Genomic DNA, 27,290 nt, shown 5'->3' with positions numbered 1-27,290 from the left:
AGAGTTATGTCACCTTCAGAGAACTTTACTCCTACACGGTGCTTCTAGCCACCGGTTTTTGTGACTGATGAATCTCCAAGGAGGCCTCTCGGGAAGCCACCTCAAGTGGAGGTAGAGGAGACACTGGAGGGGAGCAGGGGTGCTCTCACTCCTTGCTTTTCACAGGGAGCCTTGTCTGGCAAGGACTTTCATTAACCCATCTGTGTCACTGGTAGGTGGGGAAAGTTTCTCCTCTTGACATCCTAGGGATGTACCCTTGAAGCTCCAGGAAGAGGTCCTGGCATCTTCCCACCTGCTTCACCCACTGTCCTGCTCACCTGCACCCCTGCACCCACCACCCACCCAACATTTACCCAAGGCTCTGCTCAGTGAGGTGTGTGATGGAAGAGGAAGACCATGGCCCAGTCCTTGCCCTCAAGGAGCCGGACCAGGAATCTGGGGATGGATGTGTAAGATGAGCTGGCTCAGAGCCAGGCTCTGGGGAGGCCAAGGAAAGCGGCACCCTGCTTACCAGAGAGGTCGAGGAAGGCTTTGCCCACAGAGACTCATGGGGGCTGGCTCTTGGCAGGGAAGCTGGAACTTGCTAACGAAGGGAAGACTCACCTCTTCTCCTTAATTAATAAGAGCCTTCTTCATCTTCTCACCTGACCACCTCTTCTTTAACAGGGAATGTTCTGGTTACTTGGCTAAGTTTTCGTCTTGCCAGAGTCTCAGCCATGATTCTCCTATCTCCGTGTCCTTCTTCATCATTAACCCCTAGACTTACCCCCCAGTTCATCAGCTGGTTAACACTGCCTTTCTGGATTCCTCTTCCTCAATCTCAGGCTCCTTCCCAGCTGTGTACTAGCTGAACTGCAGTCTATGCCTTCACCACATATTCCCCTGTTGGATCATGAGATGTTCTTTACTCCTCCTCCCCCTTTCCCTCCTCCTCCCTTCTTTCTGTTGGGCTAAGCCTCTCTCCATGGTTCCCACCCTCCAGGCCACACGTACATCCTGAGGCAGTTCAGGGGGTGAGAGTGGAAGGGCCGGGACAGATGCCCCAGAGGCCCGGATTCTTACACAAAAGGCTTGCTGTTGGTCCCTGCACCCCGTGACTTCTGAGCCTATTAGGTGATGAAGGAATTCTGTACACCGGCTAGCCTGGAGGCGAACCACCTTCTACAGGAGGGCAAATTTAGGGACAGTAACAAAGTTCAGTGGCTGCAGATCTTCCTGTGGGACGTTCCGGATGAAGTGGACTGAGTAAGTCACCGGCAAGGATGGTGCGTATTCTTATAGCTCAAATCATCTTTTGAGAAAAACTGTTTATGAACATGTTGATGTTGGCTTTTAATCTTTACCAAACATTCAGATCTAGGCTTATTTGAGAAACATACATGCTAATCTTTTGTTCCTTATATTTGCATAAAGCTTGTCTTCGTAGAAAAGTGAATCCCTGCCTGTATCCTCACTTCATCCTTGAAGCAATCTCTCCAGACACATGTTGAGCATCACTTGAGACCCCCAACTCCTATGTGATATGTGGCCCTGGGTTAATCTCCCTTTCTACCTCATTTTCATCACCCAGTTGGCCCAGCCCCTGGCCAGGGGCTGCTGGGCGTGATGGTCATCTGCAGTAACCCGAGCCACAGCAAAGACTGCCGTCCTTTAATGACAGCCTGCAATACATCAGCCAGTGTGGCTGGAAACTAACGGGCTCTTGGTAAAAACTACTGCAAAACAGACTGATCAGAGAGGACCACCCTTTCAGCTGGACTAAGACTGTGCCTGAATTGCATCTGAGAGGCTTACCATTCCTTCTTCCCAAGTCTGGATGGGAGATGAAGCAACATCCACTCGTGCCGAGCTACTCTGGCTCGTGGGGTCTGCAGTTCCCTCAAAACCATCCTCCCTCAGGGGATGAAGACATTAAGACAAAGAAGCCTCATCCTTGATTCGGGGTCACGTTGATTCTGTGATGAGTTCTTTGTGAACCAATCACTTTCAGGTTCCCACCACTGGCAAGGGTCAGCAGTAGAGGTGACACTCTCTGAGCTAAGCATTAAAATGTCCAAACAAATCATCAAACGGAAACCAAATCACAGTCAAAATTTACATCCCTGTTTGCTTATGATCCAGAGCATTTTGGTAAAGCCAACCTGTTGTTTGTTCAGCTATGGCAGAATAAATTCTAATAGAACAAATTCAAACAGAGGAATGACTAAGTAAGGACCATTTGATATAATAATATCTTTTGAATATGTGGGACTTGAAAGGATGAAAAACGTACAAGTTCAAAATGCCAACTGGCACCCATTTTTGGAAAATCAATTGTCGTATGAACTACTGGTGAACTGTTCTTTAGAGAGCCACATTCATTCCCAAAATCTTCTGCTGTTTGTGTATTTGTCTAATTAATTAAATCTTACTGCCAATGCAACTGAGGCATATAACGATTTTTTGTCTTCTTATGACTGATCCTGAGTCAAACTCCACAACTTCCTCTAATGTCTACTTCCCAAGGCAAATACATGAAAGTCTCCACAACAGTCCCACCCATGGCTCAGGATGCCAGAAAGCCAGCTCCCAAAGCTCTTTTAAAAATGACCTGGTTTCCTCCACTCCCCTACTGCCACTAGTCAAAGCCACTGACAGCTCACGTCTGGACTACTGGGCCAGACTCCTAATGTGTTTCACGAATCCCTTCTCATCCGAGTCCAGTCAGTTCCTGTTCCCACGGTGAACAGAATGGTCTCTGAAACATGCAAATCTGATCAGGCCCCTCCCCTACTTAAACCCTCGAACGGCTTCCACCGTCTGTATCATGACCTCTCTGACTGGACTCTGTGACCACCTGCCTTATTCGTGACTCTCCAGGCACAAAACAGAAATTGGCCAAGACCCTTCCTCTCGCAGGTCTGAGTTCATGTCCTGTTCTAAGTCGCCACCCTGCCCACACAGACATCCTGCTTGGCCAGCACCTACTCAGTTGCTGTCCTCTGGTCCCACGCTCTTGGCTCTCCATCACAGCTCTAACGAAATGATGCTGCGGGACGTCTTTGTCAGTGTGTGTCTCCCCACTGCTACCTTCAGACCCCTGAGAGGAGAGATCATAACTCGTTCATCCACCAGCACAGCCTAGCTCAGTGCCCAGCACGCAGCAGTGCTTGGCTAATCTCTGCAAATTAACAGACGCTCCTCTTGCCCTGTGATCCTCTAGAACAGAGGCTGGCAAACGTCCCCTCCCTGTAAGGGCCAGACAGTACATATTTTAGGTTCTGTAAGCCATATGGTCTCAATTCTGCCACTAGAGCTTGAAAGCAGCTGCAGAAAATACGTAAACGAATGGAGTGCATGCATTCCAGTGTAACTATTTCCAAAGGCAGGCGGCACTGGACCCCCAAGGGCCTGAGTGTGCCGACCCCTGTTCTGGAACCTCCCTTGGCCCTTCTGCCACAAAGACCTTAACTCCATCCTTGGATTCTCCCTTTTGGAAGAACGGTTTCATGTTACTTGAACGAAATTACGAAAAGAAAACACCAACCTCTTCCAGACGTTTGGTCTTCTGCAGAATCTGCTTGTTCAAGGAAAGGACTTTCCGACGATGTAGCTGGGAGGTTCCTAACTTTTCTGGACTTTCTTCAGCTGATAGCTCAGACTGCTGTGGGAAACAGAGGGCACACCCAAAAAGGATTTAATTAGTCTGCCTCGGTTCACTGAGACAGCCCATCCCAGCTCAGTCTGGGCAGAACACTCCTGGGCAGACGGTCACACCAAGCCAGCGGAGCACGGGGTCCTGTGCAAAACCCAGTCCAGAGAAAAAGATTCTTCTGACACAAAGACCAAAAGCCCTTTCAAGAGAATCTACATTCCCAGCAGAGTGAACAGCACGTGCAGAAGCCCGGGGATATGTAACTGCCGTTAGTTAGGTTGACAGCACATAAGCAATAGGGTCTCATTAAAGGGTCTCACAGGGAGGAATGACATGGTCATCCCAGTATCTTCCTACGGTCATTCTGGAGTTATCAAGAATGATTGTGAGGGGGAGGGTATAGCTCAAGTGGTAGAGTGCACGCTTAGCATGCACAGGGTCCTGGGTTCAATCCCCAGTACCTCCTCTAAAAATAGATAAACAAATAAACCTAATTACCACACCCCTCTCTGGAAAAAGACTAAAAAAAAGGAAAAGAATGTGAATTGATTCACTTTAAAAGTATTGTACATATATAGTTACAAAATTTAATCATTCAGAAGCACTTACAATGAAAAGAAAAAGTCTCTCAACTTGTTTCTCCCCATCCATGGGCCCATTCTCTTTTAATCATTTCTTATTTCTATCCTTCTGGTGTTGGCAGATGGTAGATTTGAGAGGGATGAGAGATGCTGAGAGAGGCCAGCAGGAAGTTCCTGAAGTTGTGTAAGTGACAAGGGGATGGAGGAGGAGGACTGGGCAGGACGCGGAGCCTGTCGGGACGGGAAGTGGGTAAGGGAGAGACTTCTAGATGGGGTAATGAGGTGAATGCAGCAACGTTATCAAGAAACCATGTAAAGAAGGAGGCAGCTTGGTGTAGTTACTGAATACAAACACTGGCCTCAAGACACCAGGGAGGGAAGCCCCAGGGAAAAGAAACAAGGAGGCCAGCCCTATTCCAACAGGTGCCCTTAAAACACTTCTTGGATGATCACAGGATAGATAGCTTTATTACACAGTCAATGAATACCCATTATAACCGCACTTCCTTTTTTTCACTGGAAATATCCCAATTCCAAGCTGTTCATTAACTTTAAGCCCAAGTGCAAGAAAACTAGTTGAATATTTGATTTTCCCTGTATGCTTTGACAGTGATCATGTGCTTGAAAGTTTGGGAAGATTTACCTGTGGGGAAAAGAGACAGAAAAGTGAGAAGGAGGAGAAATGGGATGGTATAGTCATTGTTTAGATTGGTTAAGGATTACCCTGAATAATCCAGAGGTGTTTTTAATGGCTGATGAGTTTTTTGCTGCTTAAAGATGAAGATGGGAGACCACCAGCAGGATACGGCTGCATAAAATGCCAAACAAGCATCATTTTCTATCTCATGGGCTGGTAGGCCACAAAGGAGACAGAGCACCACCCCTCTTGATTTTCAAATCACTCATCAGAAACATAATTATAATTAACTAATTATATCTCCTCCACTCTGCATCACCCTGTACTATGTTATCAATTTGGCCACTTTTGTCTGTTACATATTTAGCAGCTTTTTTCTTATAGTTAATTTCAGATTTGGGTTTTAATATGCAGCTTAGATCCCTTGATACTGATTTCCAAAATGTCACCAGCATCCCCTCAGAGCGTTTCACTTTACTAGCAGAATTACACAAACCTTCTACCTCATGACTTATTGATGTCTGAAATGGAAGTAATTCCCCAGTCACTGGAACCACGCCACATGGTGTGTCTCTGTGTTTGATGACAGGATTATCTACAGTGCCCGACCTCCTCTGGCTGTCTCTCTGGCTTTGGACCAGGCTGAGCTGTGGGCCAGCAGGCACCAGGAGATCCACGCCTGCCTCACCTCCCAGTCAGACTTCCTCCAGTCTGCGGGGGTAAGAGGGTCGGCGCATACTCACTCAGTGCTGTCCTGCACCTTTGGCATGATTTGGAAAACATCTCCAACTCTGAGCATGCTTTCCTGCTGATAAACTGCTTTCAGGGCCAAAGTTCCAAGAGAATGAAAACTGCATTTCCCACCCAGATTCCACACCCTCTTATCAGTGTACCTGGCAACAGGCATGGCTTTGTTTAAAACTATGACCTTTGATTTCACTTCCAAGAACCCTTCTTGCATGAAAACCAGTAGCTATCTTGGTATCTGCAAAGAGGATCTCCAGGCTAGCTGGCTATCCCCGCCTCCTGCCCTTTCCCTCTTGATTTATTTTTAGCCACATGGTCCCTTAAGACCCTTTAGGGGGGCTTTGAGGTCAAAATCCTTTTCAAAATGATATTAAGATATGATTTTTTTCCTCTCAATCCTCTGTGACTGTACAGTAAAATTTTCCAGCGGTTATAAGGCATGTGATGATATGATTGCTCTGATGTTAATGTGTAATATGTATATGATTGTTATTTGTAAGTGAATTAATATGTAAGCTTTTAGGACCTCAGGAATTTTTAAGAGTTCTTATAGGGTCCTAAAACTAAAACTTTTGAGAATCATTACTTTATTCTAAGGAGCCAGGCTCACTTGGGAATCTACCCAGTGATTGGGACAGCCTCAGTAACACTGAGCTCCAACCAACGGGGTGGGCCCACCCGTAACACTGAGCGGGGGAAGTTCTTTCTGATTCCACACTCTTACTAGACAGCAGCTTCAACCAACTGGAGAGAAAATACCTGTAGTGCACAGAAAGGATACTGAAGTCTCTAGACAAACTTACTATTACATTTCTGTTACCACAGTTAATGTTCCAAGCAAACATGGGCTTTCAAAATCCTTTCTCTTATTGCTAGGGAGCAATTCTCACTGCTCTGTGCAGTCCCCTAAATCTGCATCTGCACAATATTAATGTACATTGATATCAGGATATTAAGTGCCATTTCCGTATCTGACATCTCTCCAGTGCAATTAAAGTGAATAACATGCACACGAACAGCCCACAGTACACACACATTTGTGAGTTCCTTCATCTGCCTGAGTCTAGAGATGGTGTTAAGCAAACTGCTTTGTTTAATGGGAAGTTATTTTTGTACAGAAAAAAATAATTTATTCCAGAGCTGAACCGAACAGAAAGCTGACTGCTGTACATTTCAAACATACTTTTTATTAAGCAACTGAAAACCTTCACTTCTTTCAAACACCCTCCTCAAAGCCAAAAGAACTAGACAGATGAAGGCAGAAACAGGTCTTTGAAACAGTATGGCTTATTTCACATTCTGTTCACTGACAGTCACCGTGGAAAGAAAACAAGATGACCACGTTAGATCTTAAAGGATGAGACAAAGTTGGACAGATGGAGAATAGGAGAGGGGGCTTTACATTAAATCCTTGACAGGAAAAAGAAAAATTAAGTCCTTGGGGATATCTTAACTGATTTCTACTTGGAAAGTACAACACCCATCAAAGAATGCCAACCATCTCTAAATATTCCATTTGTATTTACATTAGAGCGAGGGCTACAGTGCCAATCTAATTTTGTTCAACAATTTCAGATTAAGAACGTGCTTTCAAAACCACTCAGTGGATTAAGAAGGCTTCTAGTGCAGATTCGATGTTTTCTAACAACTGACAGACATCTGCAACTTCTGTTCTTCTGGGAACCAGATATAAATGTCACTGGGTAATATTAGTCCTGTTCAAAATAGTAAATTCCTAAGAGAAACGAAAATGATTACTTTAGCTAAAACTATATACCTTTATAATGAAAGAGACCCAAAAGGTTATCTACATATCAATCTTCCTAATACAGGAATCTTTCCTTTGTCATCCCCCCTCTCGTCCCCCATCAAAGCACGGCCACTAAGCTGTCAATAATAAAGGATCCCTAAGTCATGAGGGTGCCATATGTTCTCCATGCTGAACTGAAGAGGGACTTCAGTTTCTGGACCTGGATGAACCCTCTTACTGAAAACAAGTAAATAGACAATATAAATTTTTTTAATCTAAAAAAGGCTATGAGCTAGCAAGAATGTAAGAACTCCTGGAAGGCCAAAGAGGTAGCGAAAGTGGGCGCCGAGGAGGTACGTGTACCCGGGGAAGTTGGCTTTTTTCTGGAGAGTCTCTGCCAAAGCCAGCTGATCTCAAGCTCTGATTTTTACAATTTAACAACTGCTTTGCTTAATCCTTGACACAGATGTAAGAGTGAAAAATAGCTGCAATGAGATTGTGTAACAAAAGATTTGCCCTCACGCAGTTCTGCAGTCTGAATTCACACACTATATGGATGGTCCCAAAAATGGACACATCAAGACCATGCGCACAAGGGGCCAGAGCTGGGGGGTGCCCGGGTGCGTGGCAGAGCAAAAGCAAATCCTCTCTGGAAGAGCATGGCTTCAATTTGAGGCCTCAAAGAATTTCCACAGATAAATTTCCAAGCAATATGAACTTACAGTCAAAAATCAAAAGTGCACATGAAGTCAAAGCATCATGAGCAAAAGCCAGCAAAAACTAATGGCAGAAAGGGACCTGCAAACTCAAACACACACGTGCCCATTCCTCCCTGAAGCCACAGAGACTGTGTGTAATCACTGTCATATAACAGTTCAAATTTTCTTACACAGAAGCAACCACAGCCCTGTCCTCTCTCCTTTCTACGCCAAGACATCAGCTCCTTCACCACCTTGGCTTTTATCCTTTGGACACATCCCAGCTCATAATCCTTTCCAAGCATTCCCGATGGCATCTGAGCACTGCAGACAGGATGGGATCATCCACTTTCCCTGCTCTACACTCTGCTTCCATGAATGAAGCCAGATACATAAATGTTCTTTTCAATCTTCTTGACTCCCACTCATGAAACCCCATGGATTTCGAAGACCCATATGCATGTAACCTTGCTGAGTCTAAGATGCAGCTCTGAGTCCAGAGGTGAGCAACAGTCTCCCCACCCAGAATGCAACTACCATTCAGGAGGCATGAACAAAACCCCAGACATCCCACTTTTACCCCAGGAACTAATGTCAGGTCAGGTGTCATCCTCACCAAATCCTGAGTTGGTACAACTGATTTTTCTGAAATAAAATAGCCTACATTTACCTTCTTTACGAAATGAATTTATTTGTTTGGGCTTATCATTTCAATCCAAGGTATTTTTGAAGGTTGATTCTATTCTCCAATGTATCAGCTGCCTTTTCTTTGCTAGCTTTAAACGACAACTCAAATCTGATGAAGCTAATTCCTATGTCTTTATCCAAACTGATAAAGCCCCTGGAAGGTACAGGTTAGGCTGCGTGGCTTGAGACAACCCCACCAAACCAACAACTCATTAGCTAACGCCATTCTCTTTGCTGTTAGTTTCTGTGTATTACACAACTCAGTCACTCAGACTGTACGAAATCCTGGAACAGTTTTAAGACACAAACATATTATTAGCATTTTCCTCTCCAGATTTACAGGGCTCCTTCATCTCTAAATTCTGATTCGGTTTTAAATCTCTCTCCCCACCTTCTTTTGTCGTTCAACTAACCTTTACTCAGACCCTATTATCTATGGGGCACAGGATTAGGTCCTGGGGACACAGAAAAAGATGGAGACCTCACCCTGGGCCTTCACAGCCTAGTCAGGTAACACTGGCTCATTCACAAATGCAGGTGTTGTAGCTCCACACTCTCCCCAAGCCTCTGTGCCGCAGAGGATGAGGGTTCTGAAAACTCATCTTGTTCCTCCTTCCCCCCTCTTCTTCTGTCCTTCCACAAACGTTTATGAAAACCCCATTATGTTAGGTACTGCGGATGCACAACGCTGTCAGCCCTCGCTGACAGCAAGCATTCTAGTTCCAGGAGGCAGGCAGAGAAGAATGAAATAGCGCCCTGTTCGCAGTGCTACAAAGGAGACAAGGAGCCCACCCACATATTAGAGAAAAGCCCTTCTTAGGAAGGAGAGTGACCCGTAATGACCACAGGGTGGGTCTCTGCAGGGCCCTCCAGCCACCCACCAGCCTCTACTCAGTGCTGCCATGTGCCAGGCAACAGGGGTACAGAGAAGAGAGATGAGATCTTGGCCCTCCAGAAGTTTACAGATTTAGGACATGACTTGTCTAATGCCTGTGACCCTAGGTGAAGAAACAGAGCCTAGAAAGAAGGGGTACAAAAACCCACCTCGCCCTCACACACCGATCTCAACCTGGGTTTTTCTATCTGGGCCACAGCAGGAGGGTCCCAGGAGGGTGACGCCTCCCTTGAGTCACACTTCTTCCTCAGCCCCACACACCAATGCTGCTAGAAAACATGTGTTTTGGGGTGAGGCCGGATGATGAGATTAGAGACATTCATATTTAAGCTTTTTAGAAACCACCCTGGTCCCATCTTAGGAGAGATTCTCTGACAATTTGAGTCAGGGTCTCCTGGATGCTAAGTGGTCCTGAGGGGCGGTAATTCACTCAGTCCCCAGCCCTCTTAAACTATTCTTTTCCATTTCCCCTCAACGAGTACAGTTTTAAAGTCACCCATTCTGCCTAACTATTCACAGGAAAAGAAGTTTAATATCAAATACACCAAATGCTTTGCTCTGGGCAGATACTGACATTTCAAATGGCAACACCAACCAAGTAGCAACTGGCATCCCCTTGAGAACACAGATGACATTATTCTGTAATTTTATGTTTTTACAGGTTGATGGACACCTAACCAGGAGCTCCGCAGGGCAGCAGCCATGTCTTACTAGTAACTCTATCCCCGCCCCAAGCCTGACACAGCCTGGGACACAGCACGCGCTCAAAAGGTGTTGCTGAGAAAAGAAATCATGCCACATAGGGAGTCAATTCTGTCAGCTGCCTGGCAGAAAAGAAATCAAGCTAAAGACTTAAAAATATCTCAAAAAAATTATACCAGTTGTCTTTACTTGGAGAAGACCTCATAACGCTAACTGGAATCTCAAAACCAGGGTAGAGAAATAACAACATGAAGAAGGCAGGTGATACAGCAGCAACTGACCCTCTTAAGTCAGTTCCACCCACTGCAGTCTGACAGATTCCCGAGGGCCTTCTGTGACCAAAGGCTTATGGTGATACGGCTGTCACATGCGCCCAGAACCCTTGGGTTTGTAACCGCAATGCCTTCCTCTGGGGAATCGCTCCCACTCTCTTGTGCCAATCAACAAGCCAGCCTCCTGGCCAGAATGACTGGCCAAGGGAGGAATATGTGACCTGAGCTGTGCCTAAAGGAGGAGGATCCTTCGTTAGGCTCTTACACATGGATGTGGGGAGGGTGCCGGGGATTGAAACAGTCTGTGGTGAGGCCTCCAAGGTGTAAGAGAGGGAGAGAGTGAAGTAAGGGCACAGAGATCCAACAAGGTGGTCCGAGCCCCTAGGACCCCTGCATTCACAGACCCCCCCCAACCCCACCCCACAGTTATCAGAACTATAAAAGACTCGCTTTTGCTTATACCATCATTTTAGCAGAATTTCTACCACTCAGCCAAAAGGCTCCTATGAAGCTGCTGTCCAGTGAGCAACAGAACTTAAGGAGCAATTTTTTCTGCCGGTTGCAGCATAAAGTAGAGTAAAGATGATCATGGTAGAAGGCAGACAAAACCGACTCTAATGGAGACAAAAGACACAAACGTGGTTATCTGCATTCTCTAGAGGAGAGTTTCTTCCCATTGTGTTTTCATATGTGCATCTCTCACCAGATGGCCACTACCTCTCTGTGCCTACAGCCAGGTCCTAATCACCTAAGGAGATTCCCAGATGCTTGTGAGAGATATAATTTCAAGACAGAATAAGGGCTTCTGATGAACTGCCAGAGAATGGTTCTTGGAATCAAAAGGTCAGAAGCAGTGGGAGCCAGAATTTCTTAATTGCTGTTCAGGAAAATTTCCAAAACCTATTGAGAAAAAGAATTACTCCCACAAATAAGTCCCCTGATGACTCATCTGAGAATAAGATCAAGATGTTGACAGTCTTCTGGCTAGGAGGTTATACTCTAGAGAGCTGGATGAGAACATTTTAATGTGGTATTTTCCAGTGATATGAAAAGCCACTCACGTACCCCAAACAGAAAAGAATCCCACAGATTTCAGCAGTTTAGGTGTGACTCTGTAAGAGTGGGTGGGCTGTGTCGTTTTCATTTTTACTTGTTTCTGTGGTTAGTTCCCAACATGACGTGGTCTCTTTTCTCCACTCAGCCCAAGGTGGGCAGTTAGATAGTGGGAGAGTCTAGAGAGGCCATGGAAGGCAGACACTAAGGACGGCCAAGGAGGCCATCAACACTAGGAAAGGCAAATAGATATGAGGGCTGAGGATCAACCACTTAAATAAGCTACTGTTAAGAATAAAATATAAAAAATTGTAAAAGCAACTATGACTACAATAAACCATGAAGGGATAGACATGAAGATGTAAAATACAACGTCAAAAGCACAAAGTGTGCAGGAGGGCAATAAAAATTTTAGAATGTGTTTGAACTGAAATGACCACCAGTTTAAAACAAGTAGATACAGTCATAAATCAACATATTGGGTCCCATGGTAACCACGTATCATAAAACTACACAGATACACAAAAAACTAGAAGGAAACAGAAGCATACAACTAAAGAAAATAAACCACAAAGGAAGAAACATAAAGAAAAAACAGACACAGAAGAACTACAAAAACAACAGGAAAACAAGCAATAAAGTGGTAATAAGTACATACTCATCACTAATTATTTTAATGTCAATGGACTAAATGCTCTCATCAAAAGACACAGGGTCAATGACTGGATGAAAAATAAGACCCATCTATATATTGTTTATAAGAGACTCACTTCAGAGCTAAAGACACATACAGTGAGGGGATGGAAAAAAACACTTCATGCAATTGGAAATGACAAGAAAGCAGGTGTAACACTATTCATTTCAGACAAAAAGACTTTAAAACACAGTCTATAACAAAAACCAAAGGGCCATATATAATGATAAAGGAATCAATACCAGAAGAGGATATTACACTTGTTAACATATATATACTCAATACTGAAGCACCTAAATATATATATACCTGTTAATATATATGCACCCAATACAGAAGCACCTAAATATATACACCTGTTAACATATAGGCATCCAATATAGGAGTAGAGACATAAGTGAAGAAACTGACAATAAAACAATAATAGTAGGGACTTTCAATACCCAACTTACATCAATGGACAGATCACCCAGGCAGAAAATCAATAAGGCAATAGTGGTCTTAAATGATACAATTGACCAGGCGGACTTAAAAGATATCTATAGAACACTCCATTCAAAAACAGCAGAATAAACATTCTTTTCAAGTGCACATGCAACGTTCCGCTAGGCCACAAAATAAGTCTCAACAAATTTAAGAGAACAGAATTTTCAGACTTCAACAGTACAAAACTAGAAATCAACTACAGAAAGAAAAATGGGAAAAGCAGAAACGTGGAGACTAAATAACATGCTACTAAAAAAAGCAATGGGTCAATGAAGAAATCAAAGAGGAAATAAAAAAATACTTTAAGACAAATGAAAATGGGAACACAACTTTACAAAATCTATGAGATGCAACAAAAGCAGTTCTAAGAGGAAGTTTATAGTGATACAGGCTTTCTACAAGAAACAAGAAAAATCTCAAATAAATAACCTAACCTAATATCTAAAAGAATAAAAAAAGAGCAAACAGAGCCTAAAGTCACTAGAGGAAAGAAAACAATAAAAATCAGAGAAAATAAATAAAATAGAGACTAAAAAAACAATAGAACAGATCAATGAAATCAAGAGCTATTTTTTGAAAAGATTAACAAAATTGATAAACCTTTAGCCAGGCTCACCAAAGAAGAAAAGAAAGAAAACTCAAATAAACAAAATAAGAAATGAAAGAGAAGAAATGACAAATGATGCTACAGAGGAACAAAAATCTTAAGAGAATACTATGGACAGTTATGTGCCATAGAATTATACAACCTGTCAAAACTGAATCAAGAAGAAACAGGTAATTTGAACGGACAGATCTCTAGAAGTTAAACAGAATCGGTAAAAACAAAACAAAACGAAATAAAAATAAAAACAAAAACAAAACCAAAAAAACCAACTCCCTGCAAACAAAAGTCCAGGACTGGATAGCTTCACTGGGGAATTTTACCACACATACAAAGAACTTATACCTATCTTTTTCAAACTATTCCAAAAAACTGAAGAGGATAGAACACTCCCAAATTCATTCTGTGAGTCTATCAATTTCCTGATACCAAAACCAGACAAAGACACTACCAAAAAAAAAAAAAAAAAAAAAGAGAGAGAGAGAGAAAATTACAGGCTAATATCTTTGATGAATGTATACGCAAAAACCCCTCAATGAAACATAGGGAACCTGAAAACAACAATACATACAAAGAGTCATATACCATGATCAAGTGGGATTTATTCTAGGAATTCAAGGATGGTTCAATATTCACAAATAAATCAATGTGATACACCACATTAACAAAAGGAAAGATAAAAATCACATGATCATAGATGTAGAAAAAGCATCTGACAAAATTCAACATCCATTCATGATTAAAACTCTCAAAGTTGATGTAGAGGGAACATATATCAACATAATAAAGGCCATTCATGACAAACCCACAGCTAACATCATAGTCAACAGGCAAAAGCTGAAAACTCTTCCTCTAAAACCAGGACTAAGACAAGAATGCTTACTCTTGCCACTTCTATTTAACATAGCATTGCAAGTCCTAACAATAGCAATCAGACAGAAAGAAGGGAAGAAAGAAAGAGAGAGAAAGAAAGGTATCCAACTGGAAAGGAAGATGTAAAACTGTTGCTATTTGCAGATGACATGGTACTATATATAGAAAATCCTAAAGTCTCCACCAAAAAACTATTAGAACTAATAAATGAATTCAGCAAGGCTGCAGGATAACAAGATTAATATACAGAAATCTGTTGTGTTTCTACACACTAATAATGAATTGCCAGAAAGAAAAAAATTCTGTTTAAAATCTCATTAAAAATACCTAGAAATAAACTTAACCAAAGAGGTGTAAGACCTATATGCTGAAAACTGTAACACATTGATAAAGGAAACTGAAGGTGATTCAAAGAAATCGAAAGATTATCACCTGCTCTTGGACTGAAAGAATTAATATTATTCAAATGGCCATACTACCCAAAGCAATTTACAGATTTAATGTAATCCCTATCAAAATACCCATGACATTTCTCACAGAACTAAAACCAATAACCCTAAGATCTATATGGAACCATAAAAGACCCCAAATTGCCAAACAATACTGAGAAAAAAGAACAAAGCTGGAAGTAATATGCTCTCTAACTTCAGGGTATGCTACAAAGCTACAGAAACCAAAATAGCATGGTACTGGCACAAAAAGAGATACACAGATCAACGCAACAGAATAGAAAGCCCAGAAATAAATCCATGCACCTATGGTCAATTTATTTATGACAAAGGAGGCAAGAATATATGATGGAAAAAAGTCTCTTCAACAAGTGGTACTGGGAAAACTGGACAGTTACATGTAAAAGAATCAAATTAGAACATTTCCTCACACTATATACAAAGAAACCCCTCAAAATAGATTAAAGATCTAAATGTAAGACCTACCACTACAAAATCCTAGAAGAGAATATAGGCAGAACACTCTTTTTTTTTTTTAATTGAGTTATGGTCAGTTTACTATGTTGTGTCAATTTCTGGTGTACATCACAATTCTTCAGTCATACATGAATATACATATATTCATTTTCACATTCTTTTTCACTGTGAGCTACTACAAGGTATTGAATATATTTCCCTGTGCTATACAGTATAAACTTGTTTGTCTATTTTATATACACCTGTGAATATCTGCAAATCTCGAACCCCCTGTTTATCCCTTCCCACCTTCCTGCCCCTTGGCAGAACACTCTTTGACATAAATCACAGCAATATTTTCTTGGATCTGTTTCCAAAGGCAAGAGAAAGAAAATAAAAAATAAACAAATGGGACCTAAAAGCTTTTGCACAGTGAAGGAAACCACTTACAAAATGCAAGGACAATCTATGGAATGGGAGAAAATATTTGTAAATGATATGACCAGTAAGGGGTTAATATCCAAAATACAAAAACAGCTCATACAACTCAGTATCAAAAAAACAAAGAACCCAATTAAAAAATTGTCAGAAGACCTGAATAGACATTTTTCCAAAGAAGACATACAGGTGGCTAATAGGCACATGAAAAGATGTTCAACATTGCCAATTATTAAAGAAATGCAAATCAAAACCACAATGAGTTGTTATATCTGTTAGAAAAGCTATCATCAGAAAGTCTACAAATAACAAATTTTGGTGAGGATGTGGAGAAAAGGGAACCCTTATATACTACTGGTGAGAATGTAAATTTGTGCAGCCACTGTGGAAAACAATATGTAGGTTCCTCAAAAGATTAAAAACAGAGCTACCCTATAATACAGTAATTCCTCTCATGGGTATATATTCCCCCCAAAATGAAAACAGTAATTCAAAAAGATACATGTACCCTAATGTTCACAGCAAAATTATTTACAATTGCCAAGACACAGAAGTAAACTGAGTGTCCATCAAAATACAATTTATATGGAACCACGAAAGACCTAGAATTGCCAAAGCATTACTGAAGAAAAAGAAAGAGGCTGGAGGAATAACTCTCCCAGGCTTCAGACAATACTATAGAGCTATAGTAATCAAAACAGCATGGTACTGGTACAAAACCAGACATATGGACCAATGGAACAGAATAGAGAGCCCAGAAATGAACCCACAAATTTTTGGTCAACTAATCTTCAACAAAGGAGGCAAGAATATACAATGGAATAAAGACAGTCTCTTCAGCAAATGGTGTTAGGAAAACTGGACAGCAGCATGTAAATCAATGAAGCTAGAACGCTCCCTTACACCATACACAAAAATAAACTCAAAATGCATCAAAGACTTAAACATAAGACAAGATACAATAAACCTCCTAGAAGAAAATACAGGCAAAATATTATCTGACATACATCTCAAAAATGTCTCCTAGAACAGTCTACCCAAGCAATAGAAATAAAATCAAGAATAAACAAATGGGACCTTACAAGCTTCTGCATAGCAAAGGAAACCATAAGCAAAACAAAACAACAGCCTATGGAATGGGAGAAAATTCTTGCAAATGATGAAACTGACAAAGGCTTGATTCTAGAATATATAAGCAGCTCATATGAATTAATAAGAAAAAAACAAACAACCCAATCCAAAAATGGGCAGAAGACCTAAACAAGCAATTCTCCAAGGAAAAAATACAAATGATCAATAGGCACATGAAAAAATGCTCGATATCACTACATATATACACGATATATCACATATAGAGAGACACAATGGAATATTACTCGGCCATAAAAAGGAATGAAATTCTACTATTTGCAATAATTTGGATGGACCCAGAGAGTATTATGCTCATTGAAATAAGACAGAGAAAGGCAAATATTGTATGTTACCATGTATATGTAGAATCTAAGAAGTAAAACAAACAAATATATATATCAAAACAGAAACAAACTCATAGATACAGAAAACAAACTAGTGGATGCCAGTGCGGAGAATAAAGAGGGGAAGGGCAAGATAGAGGTATGGGATTAAGAGGATATATTGCACAGCACAGGGAAATACAGGCATTATTTTGTAATAACTTTAAATGGAGTATACTCTATAAAGATACTGAATCATTATGCTGGACACCTGAAAGTAATATAGTATTGTGAATCAACTATATTTATTTATTTTTAATTGAAGTATAATAAGTTACAATGTGTCAATTTCTGGTGTACAACATGATGTCCCAGTCATGCATCTATATACATATATTCATTTTCATATTCTTTTTCATTAAAGGTTACTGCAAGACATTGAATATAATTTAATTTAAAAAAATACTAAAAAAAAAAGTACCTGACACAGAGAAGGCATTCAGGGTAGAGTCTTCTGATTCCCCAAGACAGATCTGTGCCTCTAGATCTATAAAATGTTTTCAGATCCTGTTTCAGGGAGATGCTGACCAAAAAATGATTTAGTTACAGAAGAGTCACAATGCAGTATGGTTGGTTACTACGTGGCACTGAGGAGAGTCCCTTCCTTCCCTTCCAGGGAACTTGCACCTTTCTTGTCCAGCCTTGCTTGGCTCAGCTTCCTTCCTTTCCCTCTGGGATAGCAGAGTGGAAGCATCTGGGCAACAGTCAAGCTTTTAGTTTTCTGCAGATCACATCAATAGAATGCCAAAATGCAGTGAGCACGTTAGACACCAACATCACAGAGCACGCTGGTGCCTCACCAAGCACATTCTGGGAAGGGTGTGGCCCTCTGGAAACACAGGGAGATGGTGCTCCTTGGCGGGAGCCTGCCGACACTCATGAATCATACAGCTGGAAGCTTCTTCACATTCTTCTTCCCTGCTGCTTTATAGGAACCACATTCGATTGAGTTACGTATCTCAGTGATTTGCTGTGAAACACATGGACTGTGTACCATGGTACACTGTCATAAGAACTTGTGAATTTTACAATGAAAAGGAAGCCTGCATATGTTTTTTTTTAACTTAATTTGTATTTCTCAGTGCCTGTTGACTTTCCAACCACCTACATCAGGCAAGCTGTCTGATTCATTCCTCAGTCACACAGAATCATTTTCACACTTTAATCCACCAAAAATGATCATGTCTCCTTTCTTTACTAAGCAAAAATCTCATCCTAATTTGACTTCCCCTCCTGAGCATTCTTCCATCCCATCTCTACTCTCAAGGGTTTCATTACTGAGCTCCTGAAGGGAAGAGCATGAATTTCAGGTGAACTGCCAGTGTCTGGTTTCAGCCCAACTGATGCAGTAAGCTTAAAGAGAAAAGCACACAGTGGTGGGCAGCCCTATCAGGGCCCCACATTCTCTGCAAAGGCGGTGGGATGTATGTGTCTGCATATACGTAATTACGTTATGTGAAACTGTAACGTTTGTCTTGTGAGGAGATGTTTGTCTCGGGAGGAGTGTTTCCTTTGCTGGCTTTGATGAAACAAGTGGCAATCTTAGGGCGGCCACCTGGCAAGGAACTGAGGGCAGCCTCCAGCTGAGAGCCAGCCAGAACTGCTGACCTCAGCCAGCAGGTGCCAACAAACTGAATGCTGTCAACAGCCATGTGAGCTGAGAAATGGATCCTTCCACAGTTGAGCCTCAGATGAGACTGCAGCCCAGATCAGCACCTTCACTGCAACTTTGTGAGAGCCTGAAACAAAGGGCCCTGCTACACTGTGCCCAACTGCTGACTCACAGAGACTGTGAGATATAAATGTATGTTGTTTTAGGCCACTGCATTTGTGGTAATATTGCTACATAGCAATACATAACTAGATACACAAACAGACAAAGAGAAAAGCACCCCTGACATCTGAGAGCTAATACGGTACTCTCAGCAAAGCCCTGATGTTGCTGAGAGCCGGACTGCATGCATAGCAGGCTTTGGTGTTAAATACAAACAATTCCAAAGAACCTCAACATCAGACAGGCCACAAAGAGCAAAGCAAAACCATGACCACTACTCTGTAACCATGTTTCTACATGGACGAAAACCTGAACACTGATCAAATCCCCCAAATGAGCAAACAATCCCTTATACTGGCTAATATGAGCTCATAGTTTTAACTTTGATTCAGTCCTCCCGTCTTAGAGAGATTTATTTAGATACCCATTTATTGAACTGCCCTTCTTTAAAGCATCCAATACAGAGCAAGGCCCCACTTTCTTGTACCTTCCCCCAAATGGCCTAACACAAGTCTGAAACCCACAGTAAGTCTTTTCTGACGTCTCCTTACTGAGATGCCGTATGGTTCCCATTGGTACGTGGTCGCCCTCACTACAACCAGCAAGGCACCCAGCCTGTTCAGCTCAGGTGTGTTCCTAATGGTCTTTGGCTGGAAGGCATTGTCAAAACAAAAGCAAACAAAGAAAGCAAATAACAACAAGAAGAAAAGCAAACATGACTTTATCACGGAACTTGCATAAAAACAGAAGCATGAACCAATAAAGCAAGAACGACTACGCAGACAGTTTGAGTCAGATACAGAACACACATACATAACAGAGTACCTCTAAAAGAGTATAAATAAATAATTTGATGAACGGTATTAGGATGAGTGGAAAGGAGCAGGAAAGCTGAGACAGATTCACATTTTAGACTAAATAAAAATGAACTCTAGGTTAAAAGATTAAACACAATTTATGAAAAATGAGATGAAATGTAATGAATTATTTTATCAGATCTATGCAAAAATGACAACTCTTTCATTTGGAAACAAAACCAAAAAGATTGATCAATTTAGGGACAAATACCTTGCATATAATGAAAAGCAACAGACAAATAAAAGAACAGCCCGAGAATACTTGCATCATTGTGACAAAATATTTAAATCTAGAATAGACTTTATTCACATTTTCAAGGAACACATCATAAATCCAAAAGATAAATGAGTAAAGGACATAGAAAACAGAGCAAACAAAAACACAGAGCCACGTTCAGTCCTCTCAGTGGTCCAAAGATGTGCCATTTTACAGCTACTAACGTGGCAAGTCAGACAAACGAGCACTCAAAGCTGGAAATGCTGGGGTCATGCTGGGAAGCCTCTTCACAGAGACAGTACTTTACACTGTTACAAATTATTTGTAAAGCAACATAAAGGAGTCACAACCCAATCATCCAAGTCCCAGGAAATCTTTTTGCAGAAACTATCTGCTCAGATTTCACAACAGCATTACCAACGATGGTAAACAGAAACAACTTAAAAATCTAACAAGAGGGAAATGTCTAATGAATTGTGCTGTGTTAACTCGTTTATTTAGTGTACAAGTAACTATGAAGGCTAGAAACATGGAAACTGTTTAGGATTTAATGTGACAAAAAAATTCTGACAATCAAAGTGCAGATAAAGGCTGCCATTAGCTACATAGCTATAATTTGCAAGGCATTATTTTATACATGTTGGTCACATTTCATTTAATCTTCACAACACCTTGCCAGGAAAGTAGTAGTATTCTGATTTTATAGATGAAGATACTAGAGCAAAGAGGTTAAATAAACTGCCCAAGGTCACATAGCTGGGGAGTCAAGGAGACAGACATGAACCAAGACAGGACCCCAAATGCTGTGTTTTTAATTACACTGTTCTGTGTCTTTTATAGACACACAGGATGACTGCAACTAGGTACCACCGTGGGTATCTGGGGGCAAACACTGAAATACAACGTGCAAACGTGAAATAACTGTGATTTGGGAACAGGATTAAAGGCAACTAAATTTTAAAAACCATCGTCTTTAGTAATATATGATCTACCCAAAGCAAGCAACAATCAGGCAGTGCACTTGCGAACTCCAATCCTCCGTAGGAAGTTTTAATTAGACACGGCCTTGGAAAAACACCTGTCCAAAACGACTTCCAATTTCACTCTTTTCTGGCAGAACGGAATGGAGGCAGAGAATGAAGAACATCAGCGTGCAGCCACCAGAGGGTGAGGAGGTGAAAACTCAGGGGAGAAAGAGACCCGGAAGGAAACACGGAATTGCCGAGCTGACTGGGAAGACAGGGAAGCTTCAAGACTCCCAGACAAGGAGAAGTGGACTAGGGAGGGTCTGCCTGCGTGCTCCCTCTCGTATAATAATCTGAGCTCCTATCTGCTTGCGGTGGGCAAGTATGAAGATAAATCAGAGTCCCTGTGGAAACAGCAGTGGGTGCTCCAACCTTCCGACTTTTTGTCAACACTGGACTCAGCAGTGTCACGTGGCAACGAAAGGGCAGGTGCAGACTCACACCTGCATGCAGGTGTGCATGCCGACAGCAAGCCAAGACGCTGTCTTCTTGGGCAGTGAATTAATCACTCTTTCCACAGCTACATCCTCAAGTCTTTTGACTTTATTGATACTTTTAGGATGACCCAAATCTTTTTCTGGTCAAATCTCAGGTGGTAAATGAAAAGAGAGGTTACTCTGGATTCTATGAAAGTTGGATTAGAAAGCCCATGTTAAGAAGCACTGACTTGGGGGCTGGGGGAACCAGAGAACCCCAACCCCAGACATTCTGTGTCATTTGTAAAATTTAGTTTATGACATTACGTAAGTTTCATGTGCACATTTTGACTTCTGTGTACACTACAGTGTGCTCCCCATCGAAAGTTTACTTTCCGTCTGTCACTGTACTGTAGACCCCCTTTGCCATTTCGCCCTCCTTCAGCCCCCTTCCCCTTGGGTAACCACTGCTCTACACCATTTTACTCCGTCTTGCTCAGAAGGCCCCCCGCTTGGTGGGAAACGACCACATGCTGTGTTTACAGTAGATTATAACCTACAGATTACAGGTGACACCTGTTTCCCAACTACATGAAGTGTGCAACCATTTCAGAAGAATACTGCACAGAGGGTCAGGGCAGAGCTAATCTGTCATCAAGGCTTCTGAGACAGGGTGAGCAGAGCTGAGTGCTTCACAGACATCAATATTTCAGGGGGCCACACTGAGTAGGGCTGGAGAAGGAAGGATGTGAGACAACGCCCTGTGAATCTGACTTCACCCACACTCCATGTCAGCCCAGCCGGAATCAGTTATGTGCAAAATGATTAATCACTGTCTCCCTGAAATAGTCAAGGTCCTGCTGCCTATTCTTAGGATGGAAAAAAAAATGTCTAATGCTGAAATATGACTTTCAGGCTTTTGTTCATTCCATACCCTTTTAATAAAGTAGAACACACAATTTTGCCTTGGGCTTGGCTGAGTTATGGGGTTCATTTCCTAAGCGGCACAGCTGCGTCCCTCAGCCCCATTACCAAATTGAGCCCAAGACACAGGAAGGCTAGTAGAGAAGGAAAAATTTGGGGCCGTAACTAAGGCATCCATTTATCAGATGCAGTAACAGCTCTGAGACAGTTTTTCTCTTTATAATTATAGAAAAACAGGTGCTGCAGAAGAAAATGAATCTAGCTAATGTGCAAACGCGGAGGGCGCTGCACGGCATGTGTTTCTGACAAACATGGCTGATGAATTACACCCGGCCTCCATCACTGCTGGGAGGAGGTAGGGAAGCAGGAGAGCCAATCCTGGAGGGACTGTCCGAGGCACCCGCTCCAGTGGGGTCCCCACGTACCTTCTCTGCGTACTCAGACACAATCTGCTTGATCTCGGCTGAGCAAAGACCCACGATCTGGCCCACGGAGCTGGCGGTCAGACGGCTCTGCAATCACAGGGAGGGGTGCTCTTAAGGCCAGGCACTGTGCCAAGCAGCTGGAGCCCCTGGGCACTCTGAGTGTTGCAGCAAAACTGATAAACTTCCCAGGGAAAAGTAGTTGGGCTTTTGCTCATGTGTTCGTCAGTGAGGAAGGGAGAAGACAAGCCTCAGGACGAACGTCTCTTCCTCCTGGGTCACTCAGCTGACTGTGTGAGTCTCCTCGGCCCCCGGGGCATCTTTGGAAAATCACTCTTCACCATTTACACCCCATCCCAAGGTCTTTACTCTGAGAGCCACTAGAGAGAGTCTGAAGGGAACTTGGCGGGCATAGGACTCAAAGAAAAAAAGAAGTACCAATGGGAGAGGATGAGGGATCTCCAAATTCCTGAACTCTCTCTTGATTGCCACAGGTCTTTCCTGCCCTAAAAAGGAGTTCTCCTTTCAAAGCACTTGGTTGATACTTTTGGACAGTCCCTGCACTCTGGGAGCAGCAACTCTAAATTGGGTATTCTATCTTCTGCCTGGATGGTGTAGGAGGGAAACAGAAGATAAGGGCTCCTGTGGCATGGGATGAGCTCGTGGTGATGGAGAGGCGGTGCCGAACCACGGCTCTCCCACAGACGCCCTTGAGATGCCACCCTAGCTGGGCCCTCCTGTCTTCACAAGGGGCCTTCAAGTCTCCCTCCTGGAGGTTCCCACAGACGGTAACACTATGCACGTATGAAAAGCTTCCCAGACGATCCCGAGGAAACAGGGAGCACTGAGTGCTGAAAAGGGCTCTGAAGGCGGTCACAGGGAGGAGGTCCCCCTAAAACAGAGCGGGGTGGTTCCAAGTGTGCATCTCCGCCCCATGCCCTCCCACACGACCAGCCCCGCCTCACCTCCTCATTGGCCATGGCAGTCATCGTGGTCATCAGCGACTGAATACGCTGCTGAAAGAGGAACAGGGAGAAGCAGCAGTGAGCAGGTCTGACCACGCAGGACTTAAGTAGTATGTCCAAATGGGTTTTCACAGCAGAATCCAAGGGCTGTTTCACCCCATCTCGTTTTAAGGTGAGCCTCACGAGAGGTGATGAAAGGAAACCGGGAAGGGTGGGGAAGGCCAGCCCACAGCTGTGGGAAGCAGCTGGCCATTCTGGAAAGCTGGTGATGAAAGTGAAATTTCTCCCCAAACAATTTACACAGAGACCTGGGGGTGGGGGGCTCCATGGACCACCCACCTCTTCAGCAGCTTGCAGCTCGTCTTCCTCATGGGTGTCCTCTTTTTCTGCAACCGACAGCCCTGTGGGTAGCGCTGTTTTCTTGTCCTCAGCCTGGAAGGGAAGATGTGGAAACAGCTAAGCACTGAAGTCAGAGAACCAGCAGAGAAAGGACAACACTGTAAAAGGGAAGGAGTCTGTGAAAGAAGACACAGATATCTGGAGAAGTGACCCAGTCCCCAGGAAAGAAGGCAAAATCCAGAGACCTGAGCTCCCCCTCCAACCACAGGCCGAGCGGGTGGAGCCGTGCGCCTTGCCCAATGCTGTCTCCACTCCTGAACTGCAAGCAGGTTAATTTCCTATCAGGTCACACGCCTCTGCCAGACTTATCCTAACCCTTTGATTGGGTCTTACCCTACCTTAATACCTTCAAGAGCAGATCACTGGCTTAAGAGTGTTTTTTTTTCAGTTGAGACCAATTGGTGGGATGTGAAAGTAATTTAGCAGGTATGACTGGCGTCAGAATAAATTAAACAAAAATAACCGAACAGATCAGCATGCATAACAGGTAGTAAAGGGTTAAGTCCTGCTTCATGAAACTTTTGTTTTGGGGACCATGTCTGCGTGTGTGTGTGTACGCAAGCAAGCGTGTGTGCATGCATGTATGTACTGAGTCATGATGAAAAACAGAATTCCTACTTTCAAGGGGGGTCATCAAGCTTTGAAAACCACTGGTCTAAAGGATAAAAACTGAAACAGCCTGACCTGGTGATCAAGCTATGCTTCGGACCCAAGCTCAGGTTCTAAACATACCACACCGCACTCATGACACCTGGACTAATGACTGCTCCCCAAACCTGGCCTGCAGGTCCGGAGTCCTTGGTTTTAGCTCCATCTCTGCATGTACCCGCTGGAGACCTCAGGCTTACCTTCTCTGGGTACCAGGGTCTTCTAGGGTTGAATGAAAGGACTGGCCTCAGATCCTCTTCCCAGACCATCCCGATTCTGGGCTGCCTTTCTAGGGCAAGCCTATGACTGACCCTGGGGAACAGTCTGAGCTCCAACATATATTTACAGGTGACAAGACTTCCAGTTCAAATGTGCCATTGGACGTAAGAATGATAAGACCAGCCCAATGTCAATACTATTTCCTGGGCATCTCATGAGTTCTCCAATCTAACCAAATAGCCTATTTCAGAGCATGGTCACATACACAGACGTTCTCTCACCGTGTGAGGAGTGCTCAGGGAGTGGACTTCATCTTTACAGTTTTAGCGTTATTACAGCCTACATGTTTGACCCTGGGGCCATGACTTTCAATCACCCTTCACTTCCAGGCCCACGATGAGGTGCGGAGCTGGGGACATCAGGAGAAAACTGCAGTGGCCAAAGGCAGCCTGCACAGCCCCGCTGCCCAGGGTCACCCGCGGACCAGAGTCAGTGTCAGACAGGGGCAAAGGGGAAGGGCATGTCCATCTCTCAAACATTCTCTCCCATTCTCCAGGCTTTTCTTACCTTCTCTGTTTTGCTCTGGCGGCTAAATCCATATCTCCTGAAAGCCAGAAAAGAGAAGTTCAATTACTATTCAAAAAACAAATTTGATCAAACGCATTTTGGTTGGATTTCTACATGAAAAGCATCAAAGAGAATTTAGACTATTTGCTGCCTGGAGAATCTGCTTCAAGTGCCGTGACCACAAACCTATTCCAATGCTTTCAAATAAAGGTCCAGCCATTCTATTTACCATGTAAATACTGTAAATGGGGACTCTCAGCGCAGAGAACGACATTCTCTTTAAGTGCAATCATCACTCTGAAACAGGAACTGCATTTCAGATGCACAAGTTTAAGCTAAAAGCCTTAAAAATATCTGTATAAATAAATGAGAATGTGTTTGCTCAGGCTAAACATGCTTTCTAATGACTACTTCCATAGCCTCATTCCAGGCCAATTTTTATTCTCAAACACAACCCAAGCACGATGCCAACAGAATGTTGTCTGTTCACTTCATGCAACTTTAAATTCAAAGAAACTCACAAATGCACTTTAGTTTAAATTAGTTCATTTTCAGGTTCTAATTCATAACTATTTTTTTAAAGCAATGCAAAACCCATTCAACCTAAAACTAAAACCATAATGCAAAGCACCCAAACTCACTTACCTTTAAAGAGTTTATAAGGAAATAAAATTGCAACCATTTAGGAAAGAACAAGCTAGGGACCCCGCTCTGCCCCCATTCACAGCACGACGCCTCACTGGCTGGGTCGGTGTGCCGGCCTCTCACCTGGTCTCGGCTCCCATCCCTTCTTCAACTTCCCGCTGGGCTGACCCGCCCCTGTCAAGGGCAGGAGGAAGCAGGCCCTCCTCGGCCCTGTCAAGAAGGCCTCCCTGCCACGGTCCTCCTTAACAAACTGTTTGGACTCACCTCCACCCTCCTGCACGCCCGCCACCTGAGCACACTGGGCTGTTCTCTGCCTCCTTCAGTTGTTCCAGTCCCTCCTCACACTTCAGCTCTAGGGCCATCTCTTCTTTGGAGCAGTTCCAGACTTCGCTTTGGGTGTCTTTAGTTATTTCCAAAAGTCAATTCCACTCTCAGTCTGAAAAATCTCAATCTGGGCCCCGTGCTTGGCCTGCCAGGTGATGAGTGTGAAGGGAACCACACACCGGGACACAAAAGTTCTTAGGACTTTGCTGACAAATCCCAGGCTTATAGCTGAATCTGGCGTACAGGGTGGGCTGGGCAATACAAAGTCTGGACACTAGAGTCTTCGCTCTGCTGCCAGCCAGCTGTATGACACGGGGAAACTGCTTCGCCTCTCTGAGCTTTGTATCGCCGAAGTGGGAATGCAAACATGACCCCAAGCCCTGTTTAAACAGCTCACGCAGGATTTCTATAAATCACCCCTGACAGCAGGGAGGGCTGGGAGGATACACAAAGGAGAGGCTGGGCATTTCAGCTGGACACTTCTCTGAAGCTTCCCCCATGCACAAACACTCTGCCCTGGCTGATCCATCCCTGCATCTGTACGTATTCCTCCTACTTCCTGGGCAGCAATCATGTCTAACTGACTGTTGGCATGTCTGCATCCTTCTCTAAGAAAATACAGAAATCAAGAAGCCAAAAGTATCACCTGACCTTGTAATAGGCTGTCATATAACTGGAGAGACCAAAAATCACTGCTGGGTACAGTGTGCCCAACCAC

The 27,290-nt window shown here is 43.2% G+C and overlaps 1 protein-coding gene across 2 annotated transcripts in view; it reads right to left on the bottom strand.

Moving 5' to 3' along the window:
- CCDC93 (coiled-coil domain containing 93) overlaps positions 1-27,290 on the bottom strand; it is an 86,752-nt gene that overhangs the window by 29,338 nt on the left and 30,124 nt on the right. For both annotated transcript variants that reach the window (XM_031451286.2, XM_064484698.1), the window contains 5 exons: positions 25,604-25,640; positions 24,110-24,202; positions 23,771-23,821; positions 22,809-22,895; positions 3,527-3,643 (listed from right to left, as the gene is read on the bottom strand). In XM_031451286.2, coding sequence (XP_031307146.1) covers positions 3,527-3,643; positions 22,809-22,895; positions 23,771-23,821; positions 24,110-24,202; positions 25,604-25,640 — 385 coding nt within the window. The remainder of the gene's footprint in view (positions 1-3,526; positions 3,644-22,808; positions 22,896-23,770; positions 23,822-24,109; positions 24,203-25,603; positions 25,641-27,290) is intronic.

Source organism: Camelus dromedarius, chromosome 4, assembly GCF_036321535.1.
Source record: "Camelus dromedarius isolate mCamDro1 chromosome 4, mCamDro1.pat, whole genome shotgun sequence".
In the NCBI taxonomy this organism is placed as follows: domain Eukaryota; kingdom Metazoa; phylum Chordata; class Mammalia; order Artiodactyla; family Camelidae; genus Camelus; species Camelus dromedarius.
Note: the sequence above shows the minus strand (reverse complement) of the source record. Positions and strands in the feature narration are given on the sequence as shown.